The sequence below is a fragment of the Perissodus microlepis genome, chromosome 16, assembly GCF_051167445.1.
Source record: "Perissodus microlepis isolate ML-2025 ecotype Zambia chromosome 16, ASM5116744v1, whole genome shotgun sequence".
Classification (NCBI taxonomy): domain Eukaryota; kingdom Metazoa; phylum Chordata; class Actinopteri; order Cichliformes; family Cichlidae; genus Perissodus; species Perissodus microlepis.
Window position 1 is genome coordinate 6,222,110 of NC_140476.1, and position 22,274 is coordinate 6,244,383.

General features: G+C 39.4%; 1 protein-coding gene across 4 annotated transcripts in view; it reads right to left on the reverse strand.

Moving 5' to 3' along the window:
- Positions 1 to 22,274, reverse strand: part of tns1b (tensin 1b) — a 193,605-nt gene that overhangs the window by 161,608 nt on the left and 9,723 nt on the right. Inside the window, exon 1 of one of the 4 annotated variants that reach the window (XM_084908940.1) lies at positions 4,938 to 5,085. The exons of the other annotated variants lie outside the window; for them this stretch is intronic. Within the exon in view, the coding sequence (XP_084765066.1) occupies positions 4,938 to 4,952 (15 nt within the window). The 5' untranslated portion in view covers positions 4,953 to 5,085. Of the gene's footprint in view, positions 1 to 4,937; positions 5,086 to 22,274 lie in introns of those variants that run through there. 4 annotated transcript variants of the gene reach the window in all.

The window sequence follows — 22,274 nt, forward strand, 5'->3', positions numbered from 1 at the left end:
CAAAAAGACAGAAGAAAAAAAAATTCAGACTGCAATTAATTTCAGGTGGAGACCGTTTTAAAAATACAGGTGAGTTGAAAGATCTATTGAAGAGTCCTTTCTTCATGGCCATTAAAACATTTTTAGGTTAAAAGACCTGTTTTTTTTAAATCATGCCCCGGCTTTGTCACACTGAATCATGTTGAAAAGATATTTTCATGGCTCCCCCCATTACCATTTCCTTGTACTTCTTTCTACCAGTCTATTTTATTTTGTGACATTAACATCTTAAATGTACCCCACCAGTTTAATTATTAATAGCTGTGTTAGTATTTATAATGCATTTTTTTTTTTTTTTTAAATCATGTGCAGATCTACCAAGGGTCAGTGGCACAGTTCACCTTTTGTGGTAAGTTATAACACTTCATATGTGGTCTCATAAGTAAGTTGTTTCATCAGTTGTTCAGTTCTTATAAAATGTTGTATAATTGTACCAAATCACTGAGGATACATCCAATGTGTAAATCACAATCAACAATTTTACTGTGATATTCACTCGTGTTTAGAGAATCTCCATTATCTTTGTTACTGAGTTTCCATTTTTATAGGGCCAAATTTGTATTAAAAATTAATATTTTCATATGATGTGAAATGACTCAATCATTTCTAATATTTAGAAGAAACCATTCATTAAGTCCCTTAAGGTGAAGATTTCATATATTGATAATGATAAAATTAACACAAATTAAAAGTTTCACTGATAAACACACAATTTTTCCTTGCTTTGAACCCCATGTTCTATATAGATTACAGCTCTGATCTGAAGAACACTATTTTAAAATACTGTGTAGGGTTTTTGTCAAATGATTAAGAAACAGACTCTCTGTCACAAGAGACAGAAAGGTTGTATCTTAAAAGAAAAGTCTCCAAAATTTAGTAGAGTCTGATGTCATGCAGTTTCATAAACATGTATTCTCTGTATACCTGCGGGAGGAGGACCCAGAATTCTTTTAGACATGTAATGTAAGTGTATTTTTGCATTACTTAAATTCTGCCAGTAAGATAAAATGCTATGGATTTTTTTTTTAAATACAATTTAATACCCTAGCAGCTACCAAATTGTACAAACAAAATACCCTCTCTTTAGAAAACCCTCACACACAAACACACACAGGTCAGGAGCAGGGCACAGGCATATCACAGCACTATGGCTACGCTGCAGGTGGCCCAAAAACCAGGCTGAAGTCAAGATTTAGTTTCTTTTTGAGATAAAGTCATGAAATAAAAAATTACTTTTTTTTTTAGAAAAATAACAAAAATACAAATTATGTAATGCAAGAAGCTAACACGTTAATGTACATTTTTCAAAAAAGTAGAGTACCCTAACTCGTTACAAAGTAACCCACTACACTGCTGAATGTTTTGCTAGATTACAGGTCATGCTTGTCACATTCTCTCAAACCAACCTTACTTATTTAATTGGGGCGATCGTGGCTCAAGAGTTGGCAGTTTGTCTTGTAATCAGAAGGTTGCCGGTTCGAGCCCTGGCTCCGACAGTCTCGGTCGTTGTGTCCTTGGGCAAGACACTTCACCCGTTGCCTACTGGTGGTGGTCAGAGGGCCCGCTGGTGCCAGTGTCCGGCAGCCTCGCCTCTGTCAGTTCGCCCCAGGGTGGCTGTGGCTACAATGTAGCTGCCATCACCAGTGTGTGAATGTGTGGATGACTGAATGTGTAAAGCGCTATACAAATACAGGCCATTTACCATTGATACTGTGTCTATTCCAGGCGGACGCATTGGATGAGTCGACCCTCATTGACACTCCAGTTGCCCTTCTCACAGTGGTTACCGACAGCGCTTCCCAGTCCAGTCCATTTTACTTCCTCAAGCATGGCTGTTGTGGTGAAAGGCGACTAGGTGATGCGTGATATTCCCAGATTTGCAGATGCATTTGCTTTATTGTTTGGCTTGATCTATGCTCTGCATTTAGACTACCCCAGGAAGCTGGTTCACACATTTGCCTTTGTCCAAAATATCTTCATGGGGCTTGATGACGGCAAACCCCTGAAACCCCTGCCTACATGCTCTTAAGGACTATAAGGCAATGTTTGTTAGGGCATGCACTCTGTTACTGAGCACTTTGTTTGAAGCACTTTAAGTTTACTACAGGCTTTGGGTGGATTTAACTCCATCAGTTTACCTAATTTTCCTATACTTGACTGCCTTATCTGGTTATTTGGAAGCTGATCGTCTTTGTACCCATTTTAAAAAATTGTTTTTCATTTCTATTTAAAAAAAAAGTGATTAGTATTTGACTTTTTGTTTTGCATTTTTGTGTATTTTGAGAAAGATGCAATTAGGACTGATGTCGTCCTTTGTGATTTTATAAAAAGATAAATGTTCTACACAGAATTTATAATGCTCACTTTATGGTGCCGATGTCCATGTTAGTGGTTTTATAAAAAACATTTGTGATGTTTTTAAATTTTCATGAAAAAATGTTAAATAAACAAAATGTAAAGTAACTGAATTTCCGTACTTTTTTTTTTTTTTTTTTAGTAGTCTACACTCAAACATTGAAACATAAATATCTTTTAATTAATAATCAGATAATTTGAGTTTAGGTTGTAATATAATTGCATTGTGTTGCATCAAAATAATAAACTACAAGAAACACAAAAATATTGAAATTAAAGTATACAGTCTTTGAGTAAAGCTCAATTAATAAAATATAATTTTAAATTTTTAGGTTAACAATAAATACAAATTTTGAGTACCCCCATACTTAGAAGAGATGAGTTTGTGTACTTAAATCTTTTGAGGTAATCAGTTTCCACAAAAGTTTTAAGTTCAGTCAACTTGTTCGGGTTTACAGTGTACAGGAAGGACTCTCTAGCAACTTCAATCCTTTGTAGGGGAGTAAATTATGAATTCCAAAAAGGAAAGGGTGAGATAGTTAACCTTTACTTATCATCTACACGAGCAGCCACCACACATAAAGTACACAAAGTCACCACTTCACCTTTGGAGGAACTATCAGTCTGCCACCGACCAATCATCAGCTGTCTCATAAAAGCCCAGACGAGGCTGAAATGGACAAGCTGTAGGCCAAGGTGATGAAAGCGGTGAACATCCATTTTTAGAGAGACAGCTCTGTCATACCTCACTTTGAAACTGTAGGTACTTCTAAGTATACATAACCCTGACTACATATGCATTATTTTAGGATTTACATTTAGCCATTATGGATTAACCGATGGTCATTTAAAGAACTCTGTCCAATCAGCTGACCAGTTCACGACAGATGTTAGTCCACCTCACAGCCCTATGTAAAACAGTCCTCAGTGTGAAAGTTATTACGGTCTGTGAAGCCATAAAGCAATTACCTCTGCGGACACCTCCACATCAGAGGACAGGACGAAAGAAATGGACGAAGCACAGACCGTCTCTAAGCGAGGTCAAAAAACAGACAGACGGCACAAGGCAAAGTGTTTGTCATAAAAAACATTTTATCAGGTTAAAGTACAGGAACAAAGTACTTCATAACGATGTCGACTTTTTTTAAGTGGACACAAATCAAAAGGGCAGAAACCACCTTTCAACTGCAGCCCAGTCTCACAACTAAACGTGAAACAGAAAAATGTATCTACTTTTTATATTCATCTGCAGAAATGATCACATTTTCCGGTCGGTGAACACGAATGTGGAAGTAATGCATTTCAAAAGGAATTTTGAGTCACAAGGACATATTTCTATAGTGAAAGCAGGGAGACTTCACCATGGCAACCAACAAAGAAAAGCTTTAAAAAGTGTGGCAAACCTTGTGTTTGTAATCAATCCATGATCTTTTTCCAAACCTAACCCAGTAATTTTAATGCCCAACCAGTAATAATATTTCTAATAATATATTTTAAAATGATGTGTAAAAATCTTTGGCTTCAAACTTTGGCCTCTAGCATGATCAGTAACACAAATCGCTACAGCTCCAACCTCTCCAACTTCTAAATATAGACATTTTGTATTCTCTTTTTTCCCCATTTATTTCACGTTCAAAAGATTAGTGATGCGAGTCCAGGTTGTCTGCCATCCAATGTAATTCATTTATTTTAACAAAAATATACTTGGATCCTTGTCTATTACTTCTTACATTTTAATATTGAGGTTATTTTCGAATGACTTTTATATATTTTAACACAGCCGAACCATGTTTCAAACAAAGCTCATAAATACAACACTTTTCACCTCTTACAAGTCCAAGCAATACTGAGCCTGAGACAAATGGAAACAATATAAGCACTGTGACAGTCAGACAGTGTCTTGTCTGTCTCTTTTTATTTCTAAAGCAGAAAGCAGTGCATAAAACAATAGGAAGAGCAGCTGAAACAACACTAGCGGTCACTTTCCGCTTTAATAATGACATCATCTGCAGCACAGAAATCAGCTGTATGTAATTAACCTTGACAGCAAATCAGACTAAACTGAACTTTTTACAGTTATCTGCTTTACAAGTGGAAAGAAGGACCCTGTTAACAACAATTTTACAACCTCTAACATTCCATGAGAAACAAAAGCCACGACTCCAGCCAAAAGCAGGATAATGATTAAACCTTTCAGTTTTAAAGTCCTGCATGGACATTTTGGATCAGCATGAGTCATCCTACTTTTTCACTCAATAAAAATGTTTACAAACTTAACCAAGATGTAATACCACATGTGAAAATTGTTTTTTGTTAGCTCACTTACACAAAGGGGAAAACCGACAACAGAAATCAAAGAGGCCAAAAAAATGTCGCAACAATCAGAGTTTGGAACATTGGAAAGTGGTTGAAACAGTAACCTGACAAAAAAAAGCAGAAAAAACCAACAGCCTTGGTGCTGTGCATGCTAGGGCTGACCTCAACACCAGGAGCAACACCCTGATCACCCACAGTTTAAAATGACATGTTGCAACAGCACTTACCAGCCAGAGGGACATCGCAGTTCACTTTGAAGACACCTGGGCAGTAATTCCCTTTAACAGATCCGTAGCTTATTGAACACCAAGCTAGCTTTTCTGGGATTAACACGGCTCTGTTAGTCCCCCACAAAGTTGGATGCACATACCAAAAAAAAGAGCCTGACAGTCTGCCCTTATCCTGACGTACTTCCTGAGCTGTATTGTTAGTGCAGGGAGAGGAAACGCGCACCGTGGAAAGCCAGTGACAAGAGATCATAACATGGAAAGTGAGAATACCAGGAGCTATTGTTTGTTCTGATATTTTTTTTTTGCGTTTCTTGTAATTTTGCCAAGGTCAGAGGTTAAGATAAAAACAGCCAGAGTTGCTCTCTAATAATCTGTTAGAATCTAGAACTTTGACAGATGCTACCACGTTTCAAATCCAGCAAATTATAAAAACTAAAAATTTTATTTCAGAAAAAAAAAAAGCTTAAAAAAAAATCATAAAAAGTTCAATTTCTGATTTGTTACTTAAGACTCATCATTATTATTATTTTTTTTTTTGGGGGGGGGGGGGGGGGGGGGGGGGGGGCAGAAAGTATAACTAACTACTAACTTAAAGACAAAGCTAGCAAACAATCTCTACATTCCCACAGACAAAAACCTGTATGTCAAAGATGTAGTCACTATGACCTCCCTGACTATAAAGATGAGCATTTTTGTCACCATCACAAGAAGGTGAGAAACCAAGGACCTTATGGTTCTACAGTGGAGACATAAACCACAATGTTTCTGAGTCTTACTGTATACCATGAAGTTATCTTGTATTTTACTCAAAATGGGACCATAAATTACAAAATTAACTGTAGCAACTAAAACTTGAAATCAGATTTGCTGATGAAATCAGAGATAGCATCAGCAAATCAGGAAAACTATTACTGAATTCATTAATTAAGAAAGCAGTGGGGTCATTTTCTCATATATTTTCATACAGTTCAGACTTCTTTTGCAGCCAACAGTTGTCCCCTGTTGGCCATTAGAAAAAACATGCAGGTTCAAGGCACTTAAGCATTGGATGACAAACAAAAAGTTAATTGCATTATCTTCAACAGTAATACTCCCATTCAAAATATCCAAATTTACATCAGGTTTTTGACTTTAACAACATTCTACTGAGGCTTCAAACCAGTATACTAAACTACTAAGACCATAAATCAAGACTTAAACTCAACCAGGCTTCATTTTTCAACCAGAGTTGTCACCCACTGCTGGCATTAGAAAGTCTGAAGATTTAAGGCACTTTATATGAAGCTTAAAACATGTTGGTCAGAAAATTTAAGATAACAATAAACTTCACTAAACAGAAAATCTCATTCAAGACGTCAGTGATACATTTACCTTTGAAACAGCTCTCCTACTGTTTGATACTTTTGTGCAAAGTCCAGCACTCTTGCTTTTAACTAAAAGCCAGCTTCGCCCCTTCACACAAATTCTAAAACACATCAACAATTAACCTAACATGCTTTTCTCTGAGAACATGCAAAATCCACAGAGAAGGAGCGATAACAGGCCTAAGCATTGCTCCGCCATCTAACAGAGTTTGGAGAACACAGTTCTTATTTAGATTTAATGGGCTTAAAATCAGAGGTGAGCTCTGTAGGGCTAAATCTTTTTGAGATCTCCTTCTTCTTATAGATGGAGAGATTTTTGTGAATCTGGCAAGTTTGATGAATATAAGAATTTTTTAAAAAGGGCTAACAGAGGAAAGTGCAAAGCTGAGAAGTGCAATTCTCTGTGGGTACTGTCTATAACATTATGCTGCCTTTTTCCCTTTTTTTCGTGTTACAGGAGGTAGGAAACTCTTCTAAACAGATAAATTAAAGCACTAATGTGCTGGCCGAGGTGAAGAGGTCGGCCCTTTGCGACAGAGTCTTTTCTTAAAGAACTAACTCCAGACTAAACAGCCTTCTCTTTTGTTTTTTAAAACAGACCCTTAATGGAAACCACCTCAGGCCTGACAGATTCATTGCCACTTGTCCGTGAGTTAGGAGGGGACTCTTAGAAAGCAGAGCATGCAGACTGTGAGCAGCCTGAGTGGCATGGAACATTAACATCTCCCTCCAGTTTGCTTTTCTCTTCTCCACATGACTTTTACAAGCTTTTGAAGAAGGAAGGGAAATTAACTTTGCTGGGGGACCCAGAAAAAAAAGGATGCCAGATTCATTCATTGAAGATGTAGACAGCCAAAAAGAAAAAAAAAACTTGCTGGGTCTGCTGCAAATTCCTTCCACACTTAGTGGAAGGTACTTAACAATGTTTTTATTGCTTTTAAATGGTTTTGGAAGTGGGAACATCAAGAGTCCTGCAAGTTTTAGGTATCACCCTGGTTCAACACACCTGAATCAAATGATTAGGTCATTCCTAGGCCTCTGGAGAACTTCAAGACATGTTAAGGAGGATATTTAGCCATTTGAATCAGCTGTGATGGATCAAAGACACATCTAAAACACGAGTACCCATCAGCAAATTTTGCATGACGGTCTTCTTGCTCATCATAGATTGTCTGAACAAAATAAACATATAGTAATAATGTGGACTCTGGCTCATGTAGGTAATGAAAGGGCAGATAGGTTGGCTAAAGCAGCTGTTAAAAAAGTAGATATAGATGTACAGATACCATTGTCGAAAACTGAAGGGAAAAGTATAGTTTGGACAGAAAGTAAGAACTTCTGGCAAATGGCGTGGGATAATGAAACAAAAGGAAGACATTTATATAGTGTACAAAACACGATAGAAGTTAAGAAGAGTAGTGGATCAAATAGAAAGGAATTGGTTATTGTAAGTAGAATACGAACAGGTCATTGCTTTCTAAATGGTACTCTTTTTAGGATGGGGAAACATCCGACTGGCTTGTGTGATTGGTGTAATGCTATGGAGACGGTTGAACACGTGCTTCTTAATTGTAGGAAGTATGCCAGTCACAGGAGGGTGATGAGGGTTGAACTGAGTGGTGAAATGGAACTGACCTTTGGAAAAGTGGTTAATCAGTTAAGTATGGTGATGGGAAAGGGTTGGCTTTTCGTTTGTTGAGGAATACTGGTTTAATCCAGAGGATCTGAGGAATCGGAAATGAAGTAAGAAGAAAAGTCAGGAGATGGCAGTAGTGCAACGTCTTTGGATGCAAGCTGCCGTTAAACATGAAAGAAGAAGGACGCATCTAAAACCTGCAGGACACCGGCCCTCGAGCCCTGGGTTTGGACACCATTGCTATAAAGGATGGATCCAGCTCTGGTGATGTCGCCCACTGATTTCTGAGATCCAATTCTTAAGCCTCAACAAGAATGTTTCCACCACTTTGGTTGCAAAAAAGCTAACGAGGTGTACATCTTACCGAGGAAGGGTTGGTCTGTTAAATCGCATGCTCAAAAGACTTGGGATTGACAACAATTGTCCTCCTTTTTAAAACTTTTTTTTTTTTTTTTAAATTAAATTCAACTTGAACCAAAACAAGTGACTGAGCCCATGAAATCAGCAGGAGAGTGTTTACAGAGGTCAGGTCAGAAAGCAGTTTTCCCACAGACTTCTACAAGGCCAGAAAGCTTTTTCCCCCAAAACACAGCTATCGCCATCTGGTGGCCTTCAGATAGAACATAACTTTTTAGGAACTTCGGTATTGGGTTTATTTTTTTTCAACCCAGAAGCTACGTCCATTATTATACTGTCTTCTGGTTTCCCCCTTCATTTGTATTTTATATATATTTATGTACTTGTTAACTTATCCATCTGAAGACCAGAGTTAGCAGAGTTAAAGGCATGGCCAGTATGACTGACAGGTGTCACCACCACAGGTTCAAGACACTGAGCTGGATTTCTTGACTGTTTGTGTGGATTGCTTTCAGCACTTTGGTCAGTGGTTGCTGGGTTTGAAGTGTTTTATAAATTAAGCTGGCTAGGCTGGGCTTGGCCTTGCATCCATATAGTTTGAGGAACTACGCATGCTTGATAACCAAAAAGCTAGCATTCATTTATAACCATTACACTTCACCCCCTCCTCCAAACAAATACCACTGAGTGATTTCATGGTCCATCCTTCACATTCAAAAGGTTTTTCCTATAAACAGAACAAAGTAAAAATGAATGTGTTTGAAAAACATTTCCGAAAAGTCTCAAAGTCTGTTTTTGTGATGGTATTGAAAGAAAAAACAAAGTTCCACTTTGTTTTCGTAGACCATCAACTTCCCACATCTATATACCCACACATCTAGCTTAAATACAATTTTCATAACAGTGTAGCAGCAGTAAACAACTATAAAACACAAAGACTGACAGCTTAAAGCATGAGAATGTGTTTCTGTCTGTGCATGTTGTAGTAGATGGAGGGATCCTGTCTGTGTTGTAAACACAGTGAAGCTCTGAGCTTAAACCATATAGGATTCATTCTTCCTAAAGCCTTTCTAACCCCCCACCCCCCCACCGCTGGATCAAAGCCTGTGTTGTGGGCTTGGTTTGTGACGCAGGGAGGTTACTTTTCTGGCCGGCTGTTATTGTCCCTGAAAGTGCTAAGCCATGAGTGAGGCCTGTGTGGTGAATGCTGCTGCCAAGAGGAGTGTCTGAAATGTTTGTAGTCCTCCCTGCCATGTGTGCTGCGGATAAGGCAGAAGGCCTGGCTTTAAATTGGACGTGCATGTTGCATGACCTCACATTTGTCATGTCTGATTAAACCACACGAACCCCACATAAAAGCCAGCTCTTGCTTTAATATAGATAACAAAATACAACACTGACTGCCCCCTGCTGGCCTCTTTTCTCCACAGTCACCAAATGGAGGAATTGTTTAAGGAAAGAGAAGTTTCTGACTTAGTGGTGGAAATCATGAACATGTTGCTCTCTATGCAAATGTTAGGAAGCCACATGGTTAGAGGCTCAGACTGTAAACATAGCAATGCTGCTTCAAATAAACACTAGAAGACCATTTCTATTACTGTGCCCTATTTCACGGCCAAATATAACCGCAGAACAACAAAATATGAAGATGGTAAAACAAAACAAATAAAACAAAAAAAGAATGACACCAGGCACCAACCTGAGACTTTTGGGTCAAATTCCAAACCTCTGTAAAGTTTCTGTTTCTGCATTTTTCACCATTTTCAACCAATAAGATGTTAACCTTCACTGTGAGTGCTTAAATTATTCTACACAATCAAAATTAAAAGTGTGTTAAACAGAACACAGTAACCACCGGTCACTAGGGGACAATGTGTATTCCCCGACTGGTTGGCTAGTTGTTGCTGGAGGAAATCTGTCAAAGAGGGTGCTGAACTAAAAACCTTTTTGTAATTGCTTTAATTGCTATTAGGCTGCCATAGTTCAACATAAAGGGCATGAAAGATGGTGCGTTTTCTGCAAACACTCACCACTTATACTCCAAGCTGTGGGGAATCTGGAGAAAGTGCAGCACAAACCAAAAACAGATAACGTTCAGCTTCAAAGTAAAAGCTCTGTCTTACCATTTCTACCAAAACATTTCAAAATGGGCAACTTTGTTTTAGGTTTGCGTTTCACAGCTTTAATTACGCTGATCAAGCAGCTTGCAAGCGATTGCAGAGAACCTGACATCTTCGAAGGTTGATAATCACAACAACCTTCTAGCAAGGAAAGCATTCACATAGACGTTCTCAATGCAGCACGATATACACCTGTATGCAACCAATTTCTCCTACCGACAGCCAACATCCATTCACCAGCCAGTCATGGATTACACACTTTTCCCTAGTGAGAGGTCAGGTGGTCACTGACTCGTTTCTAGTCCTGTGTGACTCCACTTCTGGACACCATTTACACCATCACCAGTTTTTCAGTCAAAATAGACAAACATTTAAAAACAAATTCTCTCAAACGTGCAGTAGAGGGCTAAAATAGATTACTCTGCAATCGGTCACAGTAATACTACAGCAACTACCTCTGCCTTCACAGAAGTGGATGTCAAAGATGTTACCAGGTACGCGAAGACACCAAACGCAGCAGGTATGCTGGGGACTTAAGAAAGCAGAACTGTTGACTGACAGCTAGCGGTGAAATTTTACACAGTGCAATTTTATACTCCATCTATAAAGAAATGATACTATAATAACAATATATTATTCCTTAGAGTTCCAGTTTAAATTCAGATCTTATTTTCATTGACGCCATTTGTTTCCCTTGCACGTGCTGTCACACTTCCAGAAAGTCATAAATGCAAGAGTGTTTGCAGCCTCCACCCTTTAGCCTTAAGATTTATACACTGATGACACTGAAAAATTGATTTCAGTTACTGCACTGTATAAAAATGAGGCTAAGATTACCAGCAGACCTTATAGAAGTAAAAAAAAAAAAGTTTATGTGCATTTGTCTGTGTGTGGTGGTTGTGGCAAGGACACCCTGCCTGTCAGCCTTAGATGTGATACACCCTCTGAACATGGAGCTGCATTTCTTCGCAGCACCCACTGTAACCCATGGCGATGCGAGCCTGCCCAGCAGCCAGGCATTATGCAAATGTAAATCACGCTTGACTGGCCACAAGACTGTGTGTGTGTCCATCGCATGGCTTCACATTTCACCCAAACTTTATTGGTGCCAGTGGTCTTTTTGTCTGCTTTAATTGAATTAACTTCTCAGAAACAGACCTTTGCAGGAGAGCGATGGGACGTAGCATAGCCATCAACCCGGCACGGGAGCTTTTAACTGTGTTTATACTGGAATCATTTAATTCTTCTGAAGGAAAGGAGGTGGGGGGGGGTCTCATTTACTTCATTTTATAACTTGATAATTCTTATTTTTAAGAGCTACGTGACACATTTGTCACAGTCACAAAGCGTCACAAAGTCACAAATGCATCGTCAGCACCATCTTGCTTGGAAAGAAAAAAAAAAAAAAAGAAAAAAAAAAGGTAATTTAAGCTCCTGAAACTTTTTTCCTCAATCAGCGTGCTGGCTTTAGAAATGCATTCCTGCATGAACAAACTATTTTCTGCCAAAGTCAGAAGAATTTATTGTTGTTTCACAGGACATTTTTGTCTCTGCTCCTCTCACTGGTTTACAGTGGGTGGGGCTCGCTTAGCCTAACTGTCGTCACATGTTCCTGCGCATCAATCAACATTTAGCAACATAAAATAAATCAAATCTGACTAAACCACAGCCACATAAATTAGCCTTGTTTTTAGGTTAATAGACGTAGAGGAATGTCACAAATTGAGTGCCAAAAAAAATAAATTAAATACAATCAACACACCTTAAGTAACACTTTCATTTGTGGTAATTATTCCTCAATTTGAAGCTATGGGCATTTTTGTGTAATTACGTGAGTAAGTCTCAGTTTAAGGTACAAAAACAGTCAATGGTAATGTCCCCATCTGCTGGTTAAAAAGCACAGCATCATTAAACCCACATCGAGGAGACCTGAGCTCCACTTTGAAGGGTCTGAAAATCTTCAGATAAAATGCATCACTCTGCTGTTGTTTTGACTACAACGCGCTGTCTGAAAGAAGGAATGCGTTCATCCTTTCTTCTTTCACTTCGACTGCGGACAAAGTGTCGTGATGTCCCACCCAGATGCCAAGCAAACAGCGTCACATGGTTTCCTCTGGCAGATAAAAGGGTTGTGGAAGTCCAAATGTTTGGCCAGTGTCTAAGATAATGTAGCGCAAACAGGTTTCTGCCATCTCTATGTGTTTGATTTATGCAGACTCGCAGGCATGAATGGACTTGAATTCTGCAGGGTGATCTACGGTGGCATTTCAGTTAGATGTGCATCAGACAGCAAATAACGCTGGCTCTGACTCAAATGGATATAAAGAGCCCAAAAGTTTCCCCACTGCACAGAGAAGTCATTTTGTGTCAAAAGAAACGCATTTATTCAAAGAGTCAACAGGGAAGTTCAGGAAGAAAGGCCTGTTCTGCTTTTCAGGCTGCTCATTAACTGGCAGAGCATGCTGCTGCTGTCGGGAGTTCTTTATCCAGATCTGTTCAGGTCAAACACATTGTGAATTCAGCCAAACAACACCAGGGACTGTTGAGATTTAGGCTCACAGCCCTCGGGTCACTCTTGTTATTCATCTTCACATTAATTTCATCACTCCTGGGAGGCAGGAATAGCCAAAAATGTTTCTTCATAACTCACAGAATGTACATTTTCATGTTAATGTAGCCTGGCATGCAACAGTGATTTAATAAGCTAGAAAATCTACTTAAAAAAAAAAAAAAAAAAGAAAAAAAAAAGGTAATTTAAGCTCCTGAAACTTTTTTCCTCAATCAGCGTGCTGGCTTTAGAAATGCATTCCTGCATGAACAAACTATTTTCTGCCAAAGTCAGAAGAATTTATTGTTGTTTCACAGGACATTTTTGTCTCTGCTCCTCTCACTGGTTTACAGTGGGTGGGGCTCGCTTAGCCTAACTGTCGTCACATGTTCCTGCGCATCAATCAACATTTAGCAACATAAAATAAATCAAATCTGACTAAACCACAGCCACATAAATTAGCCTTGTTTTTAGGTTAATAGACGTAGAGGAATGTCACAAATTGAGTGCCAAAAAAAATAAATTAAATACAATCAACACACCTTAAGTAACACTTTCATTTGTGGTAATTATTCCTCAATTTGAAGCTATGGGCATTTTTGTGTAATTACGTGAGTAAGTCTCAGTTTAAGGTACAAAAACAGTCAATGGTAATGTCCCCATCTGCTGGTTAAAAAGCACAGCATCATTAAACCCACATCGAGGAGACCTGAGCTCCACTTTGAAGGGTCTGAAAATCTTCAGATAAAATGCATCACTCTGCTGTTGTTTTGACTACAACGCGCTGTCTGAAAGAAGGAATGCGTTCATCCTTTCTTCTTTCACTTCGACTGCGGACAAAGTGTCGTGATGTCCCACCCAGATGCCAAGCAAACAGCGTCACATGGTTTCCTCTGGCAGATAAAAGGGTTGTGGAAGTCCAAATGTTTGGCCAGTGTCTAAGATAATGTAGCGCAAACAGGTTTCTGCCATCTCTATGTGTTTGATTTATGCAGACTCGCAGGCATGAATGGACTTGAATTCTGCAGGGTGATCTACGGTGGCATTTCAGTTAGATGTGCATCAGACAGCAAATAACGCTGGCTCTGACTCAAATGGATATAAAGAGCCCAAAAGTTTCCCCACTGCACAGAGAAGTCATTTTGTGTCAAAAGAAACGCATTTATTCAAAGAGTCAACAGGGAAGTTCAGGAAGAAAGGCCTGTTCTGCTTTTCAGGCTGCTCATTAACTGGCAGAGCATGCTGCTGCTGTCGGGAGTTCTTTATCCAGATCTGTTCAGGTCAAACACATTGTGAATTCAGCCAAACAACACCAGGGACTGTTGAGATTTAGGCTCACAGCCCTCGGGTCACTCTTGTTATTCATCTTCACATTAATTTCATCACTCCTGGGAGGCAGGAATAGCCAAAAATGTTTCTTCATAACTCACAGAATGTACATTTTCATGTTAATGTAGCCTGGCATGCAACAGTGATTTAATAAGCTAGAAAATCTACTTAAAAAAAAAAAAAAAAAAGCTTTTATGCTAGAACCTGCTTTTCCAAAAATTTAAATTCACAGTTAAGAAATAAAAGTGGCATCTCTGTTTCTGCAGAAATTTCACTTCTTGTCAAAGGAACTACTGACTTCAGTCAGGATCATCCATCTGTTTTCTGGAGCCTATCCCAGCTTTCATATGGAGAGAGGCGGGGTCTCTCCCTGTGATTGACAGGTCGCTGCCACAGATTACAACACACGCTCATATTTACACCTACATCTCATTTAAAATCACCAGTTAACCAAACATGCACGTCCATGGACTGTGGAAGAACACCAGAGTACTCAAGGAGAGCATGCAAACTACACACAAAGGCTTCAGCTGATGATCAGATTCAAACCCTCAAACCCAGACGTCTTTGCTGTGATGGAGCAGTAACGCCGGCACATCACCTCAATTATTAGTACTCAATTTCCAATGCTTGATGGTTTAATTTTAGTGGCATGGCTCTGTTGTGCGTCTCAAACAGTCTCACTGAACAGAGCAGGATTCAGTGACAACAGACTCTACAGTGAAGCAATGAATGTGTATAAATGTTGGACACAGCCATTGAGACATCAAACACTGATTAAGTCCTACTGTGAAGCTTGGGCCGTTTGGCCACCTTGATGTTTTAAAACCACACATGACAAATGAGAGGTGGATAAAAAATATGCTTGCTTAATCCTTTTACTGGGGACTATAATTTACAAGCTGAACATCAAGTTTGCATTTTTTGTGTTTGTTTTGTAGAAAGAATGCAGGTTTCAAACCTGTAAGTTATCTCCAGGCTTTATAGACAGTCTGTGTTCAGAAACAGCATAAAAAAGGGGAGTTTGGGTTCCAAAGCAGCTTGCAGAGGAAGACATCATGTGAACCATCAACTAATGTAGGCTTTCTCTGAAATGCCTGAGCTTGACTTATTGCACTCTGTTGTATTATTTCATGGATGAATGAATAGTAGAAAGTTTAAGCATGTGTCACAGGAAACTGCCTTTAAGAATTAAACACAATTACCTGATTTAGAAAACAATTTTCAACTGTCTTTTCTTTTCTTTTTCAAAGGTGTGACTGTGTGCCCTGGGCCTCAGTTTTGGCAGCTCACCTCTTTTACTCCATAAAAGACCCTGACATGCTGAGAGCTAATCCCAGAGTCTAAATTTAAGAATGCACATGTGTTAAAGGCTTGGCTACGGTGGAGCTTAGCAGTAATATAAGACAATAGCACAAAAGGGATCTCAGGAATGTGCCACAAAAGTGAAAGTGCAGAGAGAGGAATGCTATGCAGTGAGGCGATAAGTAACAGTGTCGCGGTGGAGGGAGCCGCTCGCTGATAATGCAGCCATTTAAAACCATTTAAAGGCACTTTATCTAACATTAGACTGTTAAATTCATTATTGTTATCTGAGAAAAGAGGAGGCCAAGATTTCCCTGAAAGATGGCGTGCAGAAAGTTAACAGATTTAGTTTGTCTTTTTAACCCCAAAAAGTGTGATGCAATGTCACGTTGCTGCAACAATTATCATTTGCGGTACAACTGCAACTGCAGACATACATCAGTCAAAATAAAGCACATTTAATGGCAGAATAACAGTTCAGGGCAGTATAGTGCGAGTATAAGATTAGTACAACTCTGTTCTTATGCAACTATGAGTCATTCTCATTATCCCATGTCAACAAGTACGATATTACTTGCATACCCAGAGTAATATTAGCCTCCAGTCAGAGTTGATACACAGACCTAACACTACAACACAATAAGGTGGAGGTATTCAGGCTATTTTCAGAGTCATGCCACAAAGCTGCCAAGGCAGATAGGCACGCAGGAGGCAAACAAGCAGCAGATTATGTTCTGAGAACTCCTGTGACTATCGTGATGTAAAATGAAGTGGGATTAAAGGGTAAAACCCCTCAATTTAGGTAATCCAATATGTCATTCTTTCAGTCTGGGAAAGTCCATGAAGAATCAACGAAACCAGACCTGCATTAAAGCCAAATGCTTTTAGGCTTTTACAGCCATTTACTGCCATATGTATTCTTTTCCTCCTTTGCTTTGATGAGTGGGATGAAGCACAGTTGTCTTTGTCCCATACAAATAAAAACAAGACGAATCAGGAGGCAATGCACAAAGAAACGAAACTTAGCCAATAATAATAATAAATATTTCAGTTACTAAAACGTCCAATTAAATACATACTGTTGTCATACTTAATTAAAAATAAAGGAAACCTGAGTTTCAGGCTACGTTCACACTGCAGGTCTTAATGCTCAATTCCGATTTTTTGATCAAATCTGATTTTGTCTGCTTGTTCACACTACAAATAAAATGCGACAGCAAACGCGCTCTAGTGTGAACGCTCAAAGCGGCCCGCATGCGCAAAAGAAGACTTCACACACAACGCGCTCTGTTTAGACCCAGAGCAAACAGTATTGTTTGACAGATGGCCGTTAATATAAAGAGTTTGGACTTTACGTTTCCCAATTTTTGCTTTAAGTTATTTTGTTATTTACATAATAATGTAGATAACCTAATAATTATCCTTATTGCTGTTTTAGAGGAGCGGTGCTTCAAAGGATAGTTGCAGATTTCTGTCAGAATCTGCAGATTATACAGTACAAATAAAATGTTCACGTTTCTCCAACGTTGTCTTCCCAACAGTTTCACTGACATGTACACGGGATGGCCAGGAAGCGTTCGCGATGTCTTCTCGGGCGCTTCTCTGGCGCTGATAATTGGCGTCTGTCTTGTGTCGGTGACATAAAAGACGGATTTAATGCGACCTGACCGTTCAAACAGCAGTCGCTTTCTAAAACATCGGATATGTATCAGATTCAGTACCACATACGAAAGTGACCCAGATCGGATTTGAAAATATCGGATTTGCGGCGTTCACACTGTCATAGCATGATCGGATATGGGTCGCATAGGGTCAAAAAAAAAAAATCGGATTTGATGCACTTTCGCCTGCAGTGTGAACGTAGCCTAATATCCATAATGCCTTTCAAGGGAGTTGCTTGAGTGGCACTGAACAGTTCTAAAGAGTTTCAGAGTGAGAGATGGAGGATAAAAGAGTGTCCTTCTTCTATGCTATGTCCTAAATGCATTAGAAACTTCATCCAGAGCATAAATGAGGCTTCAGCAGTCTGTTCTAGGCTCAGTCAAACAGACCGAGGATTCTGAGATTTGTCCATTATTACATCGCTTTCCTTTGTGAAATGTAAGTTTTCTTCTTAGATAAACGTTTTCTTTCATATGTTTTTAAAGGTTAGCAAGAGTAGCAAGTTTTACAACAGCGCTGTTTAGGATGATATGAGGGGGTTATTCAACATGCTGTCAGATATCGCCAGCATCACAGGGGTAAGCATAAGATGTTACAGTTAAAGGCTTTATACTCTGCAGTTGCATCGCTTGACTTTCATACACGGAGTAAGTTTACGGACAAAAGTATTGGGATGCACAGTCACTTAATCTTTGAGTCGTTTGGGAATCAGAGGAACTCACCCATGTATGAGTTACAGAGCCTGTTCAAGTCCTGCGGTGCATAGAGCATAAAAGTCGCCAACGCTCTGCTGACTCAGTAACTGCAGACCTCATCTGGCATTAACATCAGCACAGAAACTGTGTGCCGGGAGCTTCATGGCATGGGTTTCCATGGCCAAGCAGCTCCTGTAGGTGTAATGTGTAGGTGCCCAGTACTTTTGTCTTTATAGTGCATGTTTAATTACCAATTATTTCATACTTTAGCTTTTACTTGTTGGTTAGGTTAGGCACTAAAAACAGCTCTTTTGGAAATAAAATATTCTGACTTGTGACAGGGGATCTTCTGCAGCCACATGTGAAGACTGGGAAGCAAGCAATCTGTTACCGCTACAACATGGCACAGACAAGTTGTGCTTAATGGCTGGAAACAAAACTGCCGTATCCAACCACCTGTAAATGCAAACAGGCTGGTTTATCATCATGTCAAATAATCAGCTATTGATCAGAATAACTTTGATTATGTTTTTTTGCATAATCGAGCAGCCTTATAAGACACCAATGCCCAAAATCTCTAGTCCCAGTGCCATTTACAGCCCTGCCTGCAGTAGACAAATGCAGCTGGAGTCATGACAAGGATAGCGATCTAAAAACATAAAAAAGTCTGCAGACACATTCCAATCATCTAGATATCATTTTAATCATCCCACACGTGTGAATCTAAATAGAATCACTATATTTTCAGCTTCAGTGTGAACACGGCCTTGGAGCCACCCTAAATAAACTCCCGGCCGGTCTATGTGACATAAATGCGCGGCATGTCGTCGTGGTCGTGTAGGGTTTCAGGCGCGTGTAACAAATGTGCAGCATCGCGTCCAAGTGTGTGATTTAATTAAAGATTCCTTTGCCCTGTGCACGGGGTGGGACACGCCTGCTCTCATTAACAGGGATCAGGACAGGAACGTGAAACATGCAACTTTTTTCTCTTGTTTTTCTTTTTTTCTTTTAAATGGCGGGCTACTGAGTTTCTGCTCGCATTTTACTAATAATAACTGCACAAGCTTTCACGACAGAACAATCTATCGTTGTCCCCTGTTGTTACATTGAGGGCCCTGAAAGCCACCATACATGTAAAAAAAAACAAACAGACAAAACAAACAAACAAAACAAACAAACAAAAAAAAACAACGCTTTTTTAGTTACAGAAATATGGATAAAGACACAGCTTGATGCGTCAGTGTGAGGAAGTTACAGGACTGGTGTCCAATTACAGAGTTACATACTTTCTATACAAACACTTTTTATATTTATTGGACACTTTATGGTGACGTTTCATCATACCAATTGTGCTTTCTTATTTGTTTTGTTTTTTTACAGTCTAGAAACCACATTCCAGAGCAAATACCTATGATATTCCTCCTAAGAGGAATGTGTAAGTGAGGAAATCTATCCTTTAAAAAAAAAAAAAAAGAAAGAAAAAAAAAAGAGAAATGAAAACAGTAAAGGCAAACTGGCAACAAAGATCTGCCTCAGCTTGTTACAAACATTAGTGCAAAATGGAGAGATGAAAAAAATCTGGGGTCTTTCTTCCTGTGTGTATTCAGAGTAAATGCAGCATGTCAAGGGGGGGTTATTACGCCCCCAAAGAAAAACATTCTCCTGATGATGAAAACATGATTGGGCGACCTGGGCAGCCCAGCCTAACTTTTGCTCCACTGTCACAGTAATTACCCTTGGAGCCCTGTGGCATCCGACCTTGGCGAAAAGACCCCGGGAAAAGAGAGGAGGCACAAATATCAACAAAAGACACATTTTGAGGCAAAAAGGATGCGACCTGGGAGAGCCGAGCTGCCTGTCCATCACTCAGAAGCCTTGTGAATGGCTACAAAAGCCCCCAGAGCGACACTTTGTGGGATTTCGACGTTGCCAAGAGCGAATGCCACATCGCCTTGCCAAGTATTAGGAGCGAAGACAAGAAAATTCACCCCCCTCAAACACACACACACACACACACACACACACACACACATACATATAAAGAAATATCAACAAAACTGGAGCATAAAAAGGCCACATTCACAGCTACACAAAGCCATCGAAGCTGGATGGTATAAGACCAAACAGTGTGTATTATGTAGCACTGCTGCAACAAGGTCCGAGGCCGAGGTGGAAGTAAGATCTCAGCTTTACGTTCTAAGAAAAGAAGCAAACAACTGGGACTCTGGAGGGAAAATTTAGCTGCTCTCTGCTTTAATCTATTATTTCGACTGTCATTCTATCCACTGTGCTTTGCCAAGTGAATTAAAGACACTTTAAGAAGCTCATTTTGTATCCCTTTATCTTCTCGTTCCAGAGGCTTTGTGGCAAACGTCACGCATCGCTGCATCAGTAATGTCCTGAAAGGCTATTTGGAAAAGAAATATCCGCTCATCGGATTCACACATCCTCTGCCTGCAAGGCTTTGAAAGTAGAAAGCTGTTTGACTCCCAAAAGAAAGAAAAGGCCAAAAGTCGGATAATTACACGTCTGCTGTTGACATAAAAACTTTTTGATGTGCGTGCATTAATACTACATTTGATATTTAATGGCAAATAGTTATGATTCGCTATTATTAAAGCAAATCTTTCCTTCTGCTTCATATCTTAACAAAAAGTTTATGTAAGATGGATATACAACTTAATTTTGTAAATTATGGTCACTCTACACCAGGAGTGTCAAACATAAGGCCCGGGGACCAGAATCAGCCTAGAAAAGACTCCAATCCGGCCCACTGGACAGCTTTGAAAACATGAAGGTGGGCATAAATTTTTGGGATGGATGACCATCATGTATGTCTGACTGTAAGCCAGTGTGTTTCATTCATGCACACAGGCAAATAGTCACATGCACACTCACAGCCACATCCTAACATTTATCAACTCTAAACGTTCAGAACAACGGACATAATCAGACGTTTATCTTAAAGAACCTAACAAAGGCAAAATGGCTAAAGCTACAGCTATCATACCAGAGCCAGATACAAATCAGCAGCCTCGGTATAAGCAAAGGATCAAAGCAGTTATAAGAAAAATCATAGAGTGAAAAAGAGAGAAGGGCTGATATCTTGTTATTGTAGTAACGAGAACACACCCGTCTAGCGAACCTGTTTTGTTATATAAATCTACTGCACCTGGTTTTGTTTTGGTGTACAGCAACTCATTCTCATTGAATTAACTGTACTAATTTAAAGAAGCAGAGCACTTTAGAAGATCCTGCAAGCTAAAAAGTTCATTTATTTTATTACGTTATTCAAAATATTATTGCCATTTTGCATTTTGAATAAATTTTCTTTAATGTTTATACTGTCAGTTATAGTTCTTAAAAACTTCCTTCCATCTCTCCAACTACCTCAAATTTGTCCTTCCTGTCGAGCACCATAACGATAAAAACCAGGTGTCCCGATACAACCAAACGAACAAACACCAGTTTTCAATGGACGAGTTCACAAATCCAGGCCTGAAAATGATGCTAGAGATTGCATTAGCCAAATGTTTTCTGCTGTCAATAAAAAAAAAACAAAAAAAAACTCAAGGCTGTCCGCCACTTTGACAGACTGATGGAGGATCTACTGTAACATGAAACACTGATAGAATATAAATTTATGAATTTGTTACCAGTTATTAACATAACTTGGTGACACATCAGGTTAGGAGTCCGGCCAGTAGCATGCTCACTCTTTCCTGACATTGACAGTTTTGCATTATGAATTTGTTGCCAGGGACAGATCATCAACTCGAAGAACTCCTGACTCTTGGTATTCGTTGCAAAGTTTATTGGGTTGTTGATAAAGACAGAGTCATTAAAAGTGCCTCACTTGAGGGGAACAGATTCACTATATCAAGAGTCGCTATATGAGATGAGATAGCCTTATTTAGTCCCAGAAACGGGAATTTCACATATCAGGATAAACTTACTGCCTTTGTTATCTTCTGATCTAAATCCTTTGCATAACAACTTGAAGTCAAAGACAATAAATCATTCAGTCCAGATTGTCACATGCTCCATTGAAAGCTTGCAGCATCAGAGTAAAATGTCTGCAAGAGGTTAAATTCCTGTGTGCACAGGCATTAAAAAGGGAAAATGATGGGGGTTAACTTTTGCTGAGGCATCACGCCCTTTCCCCGGTCAAGTACACAGTGGGCACCTCTCCACAGAGGAACACACAGAGAGGTTCTTGTTCTGTAGCCCATGTGCAGGTCAGTGCCGGCAGGTAGGAGTGAAATGATAGGCCTCCCCAGAGACACGGCACAGAGGACACACTGTTTCCCAAAGCGAA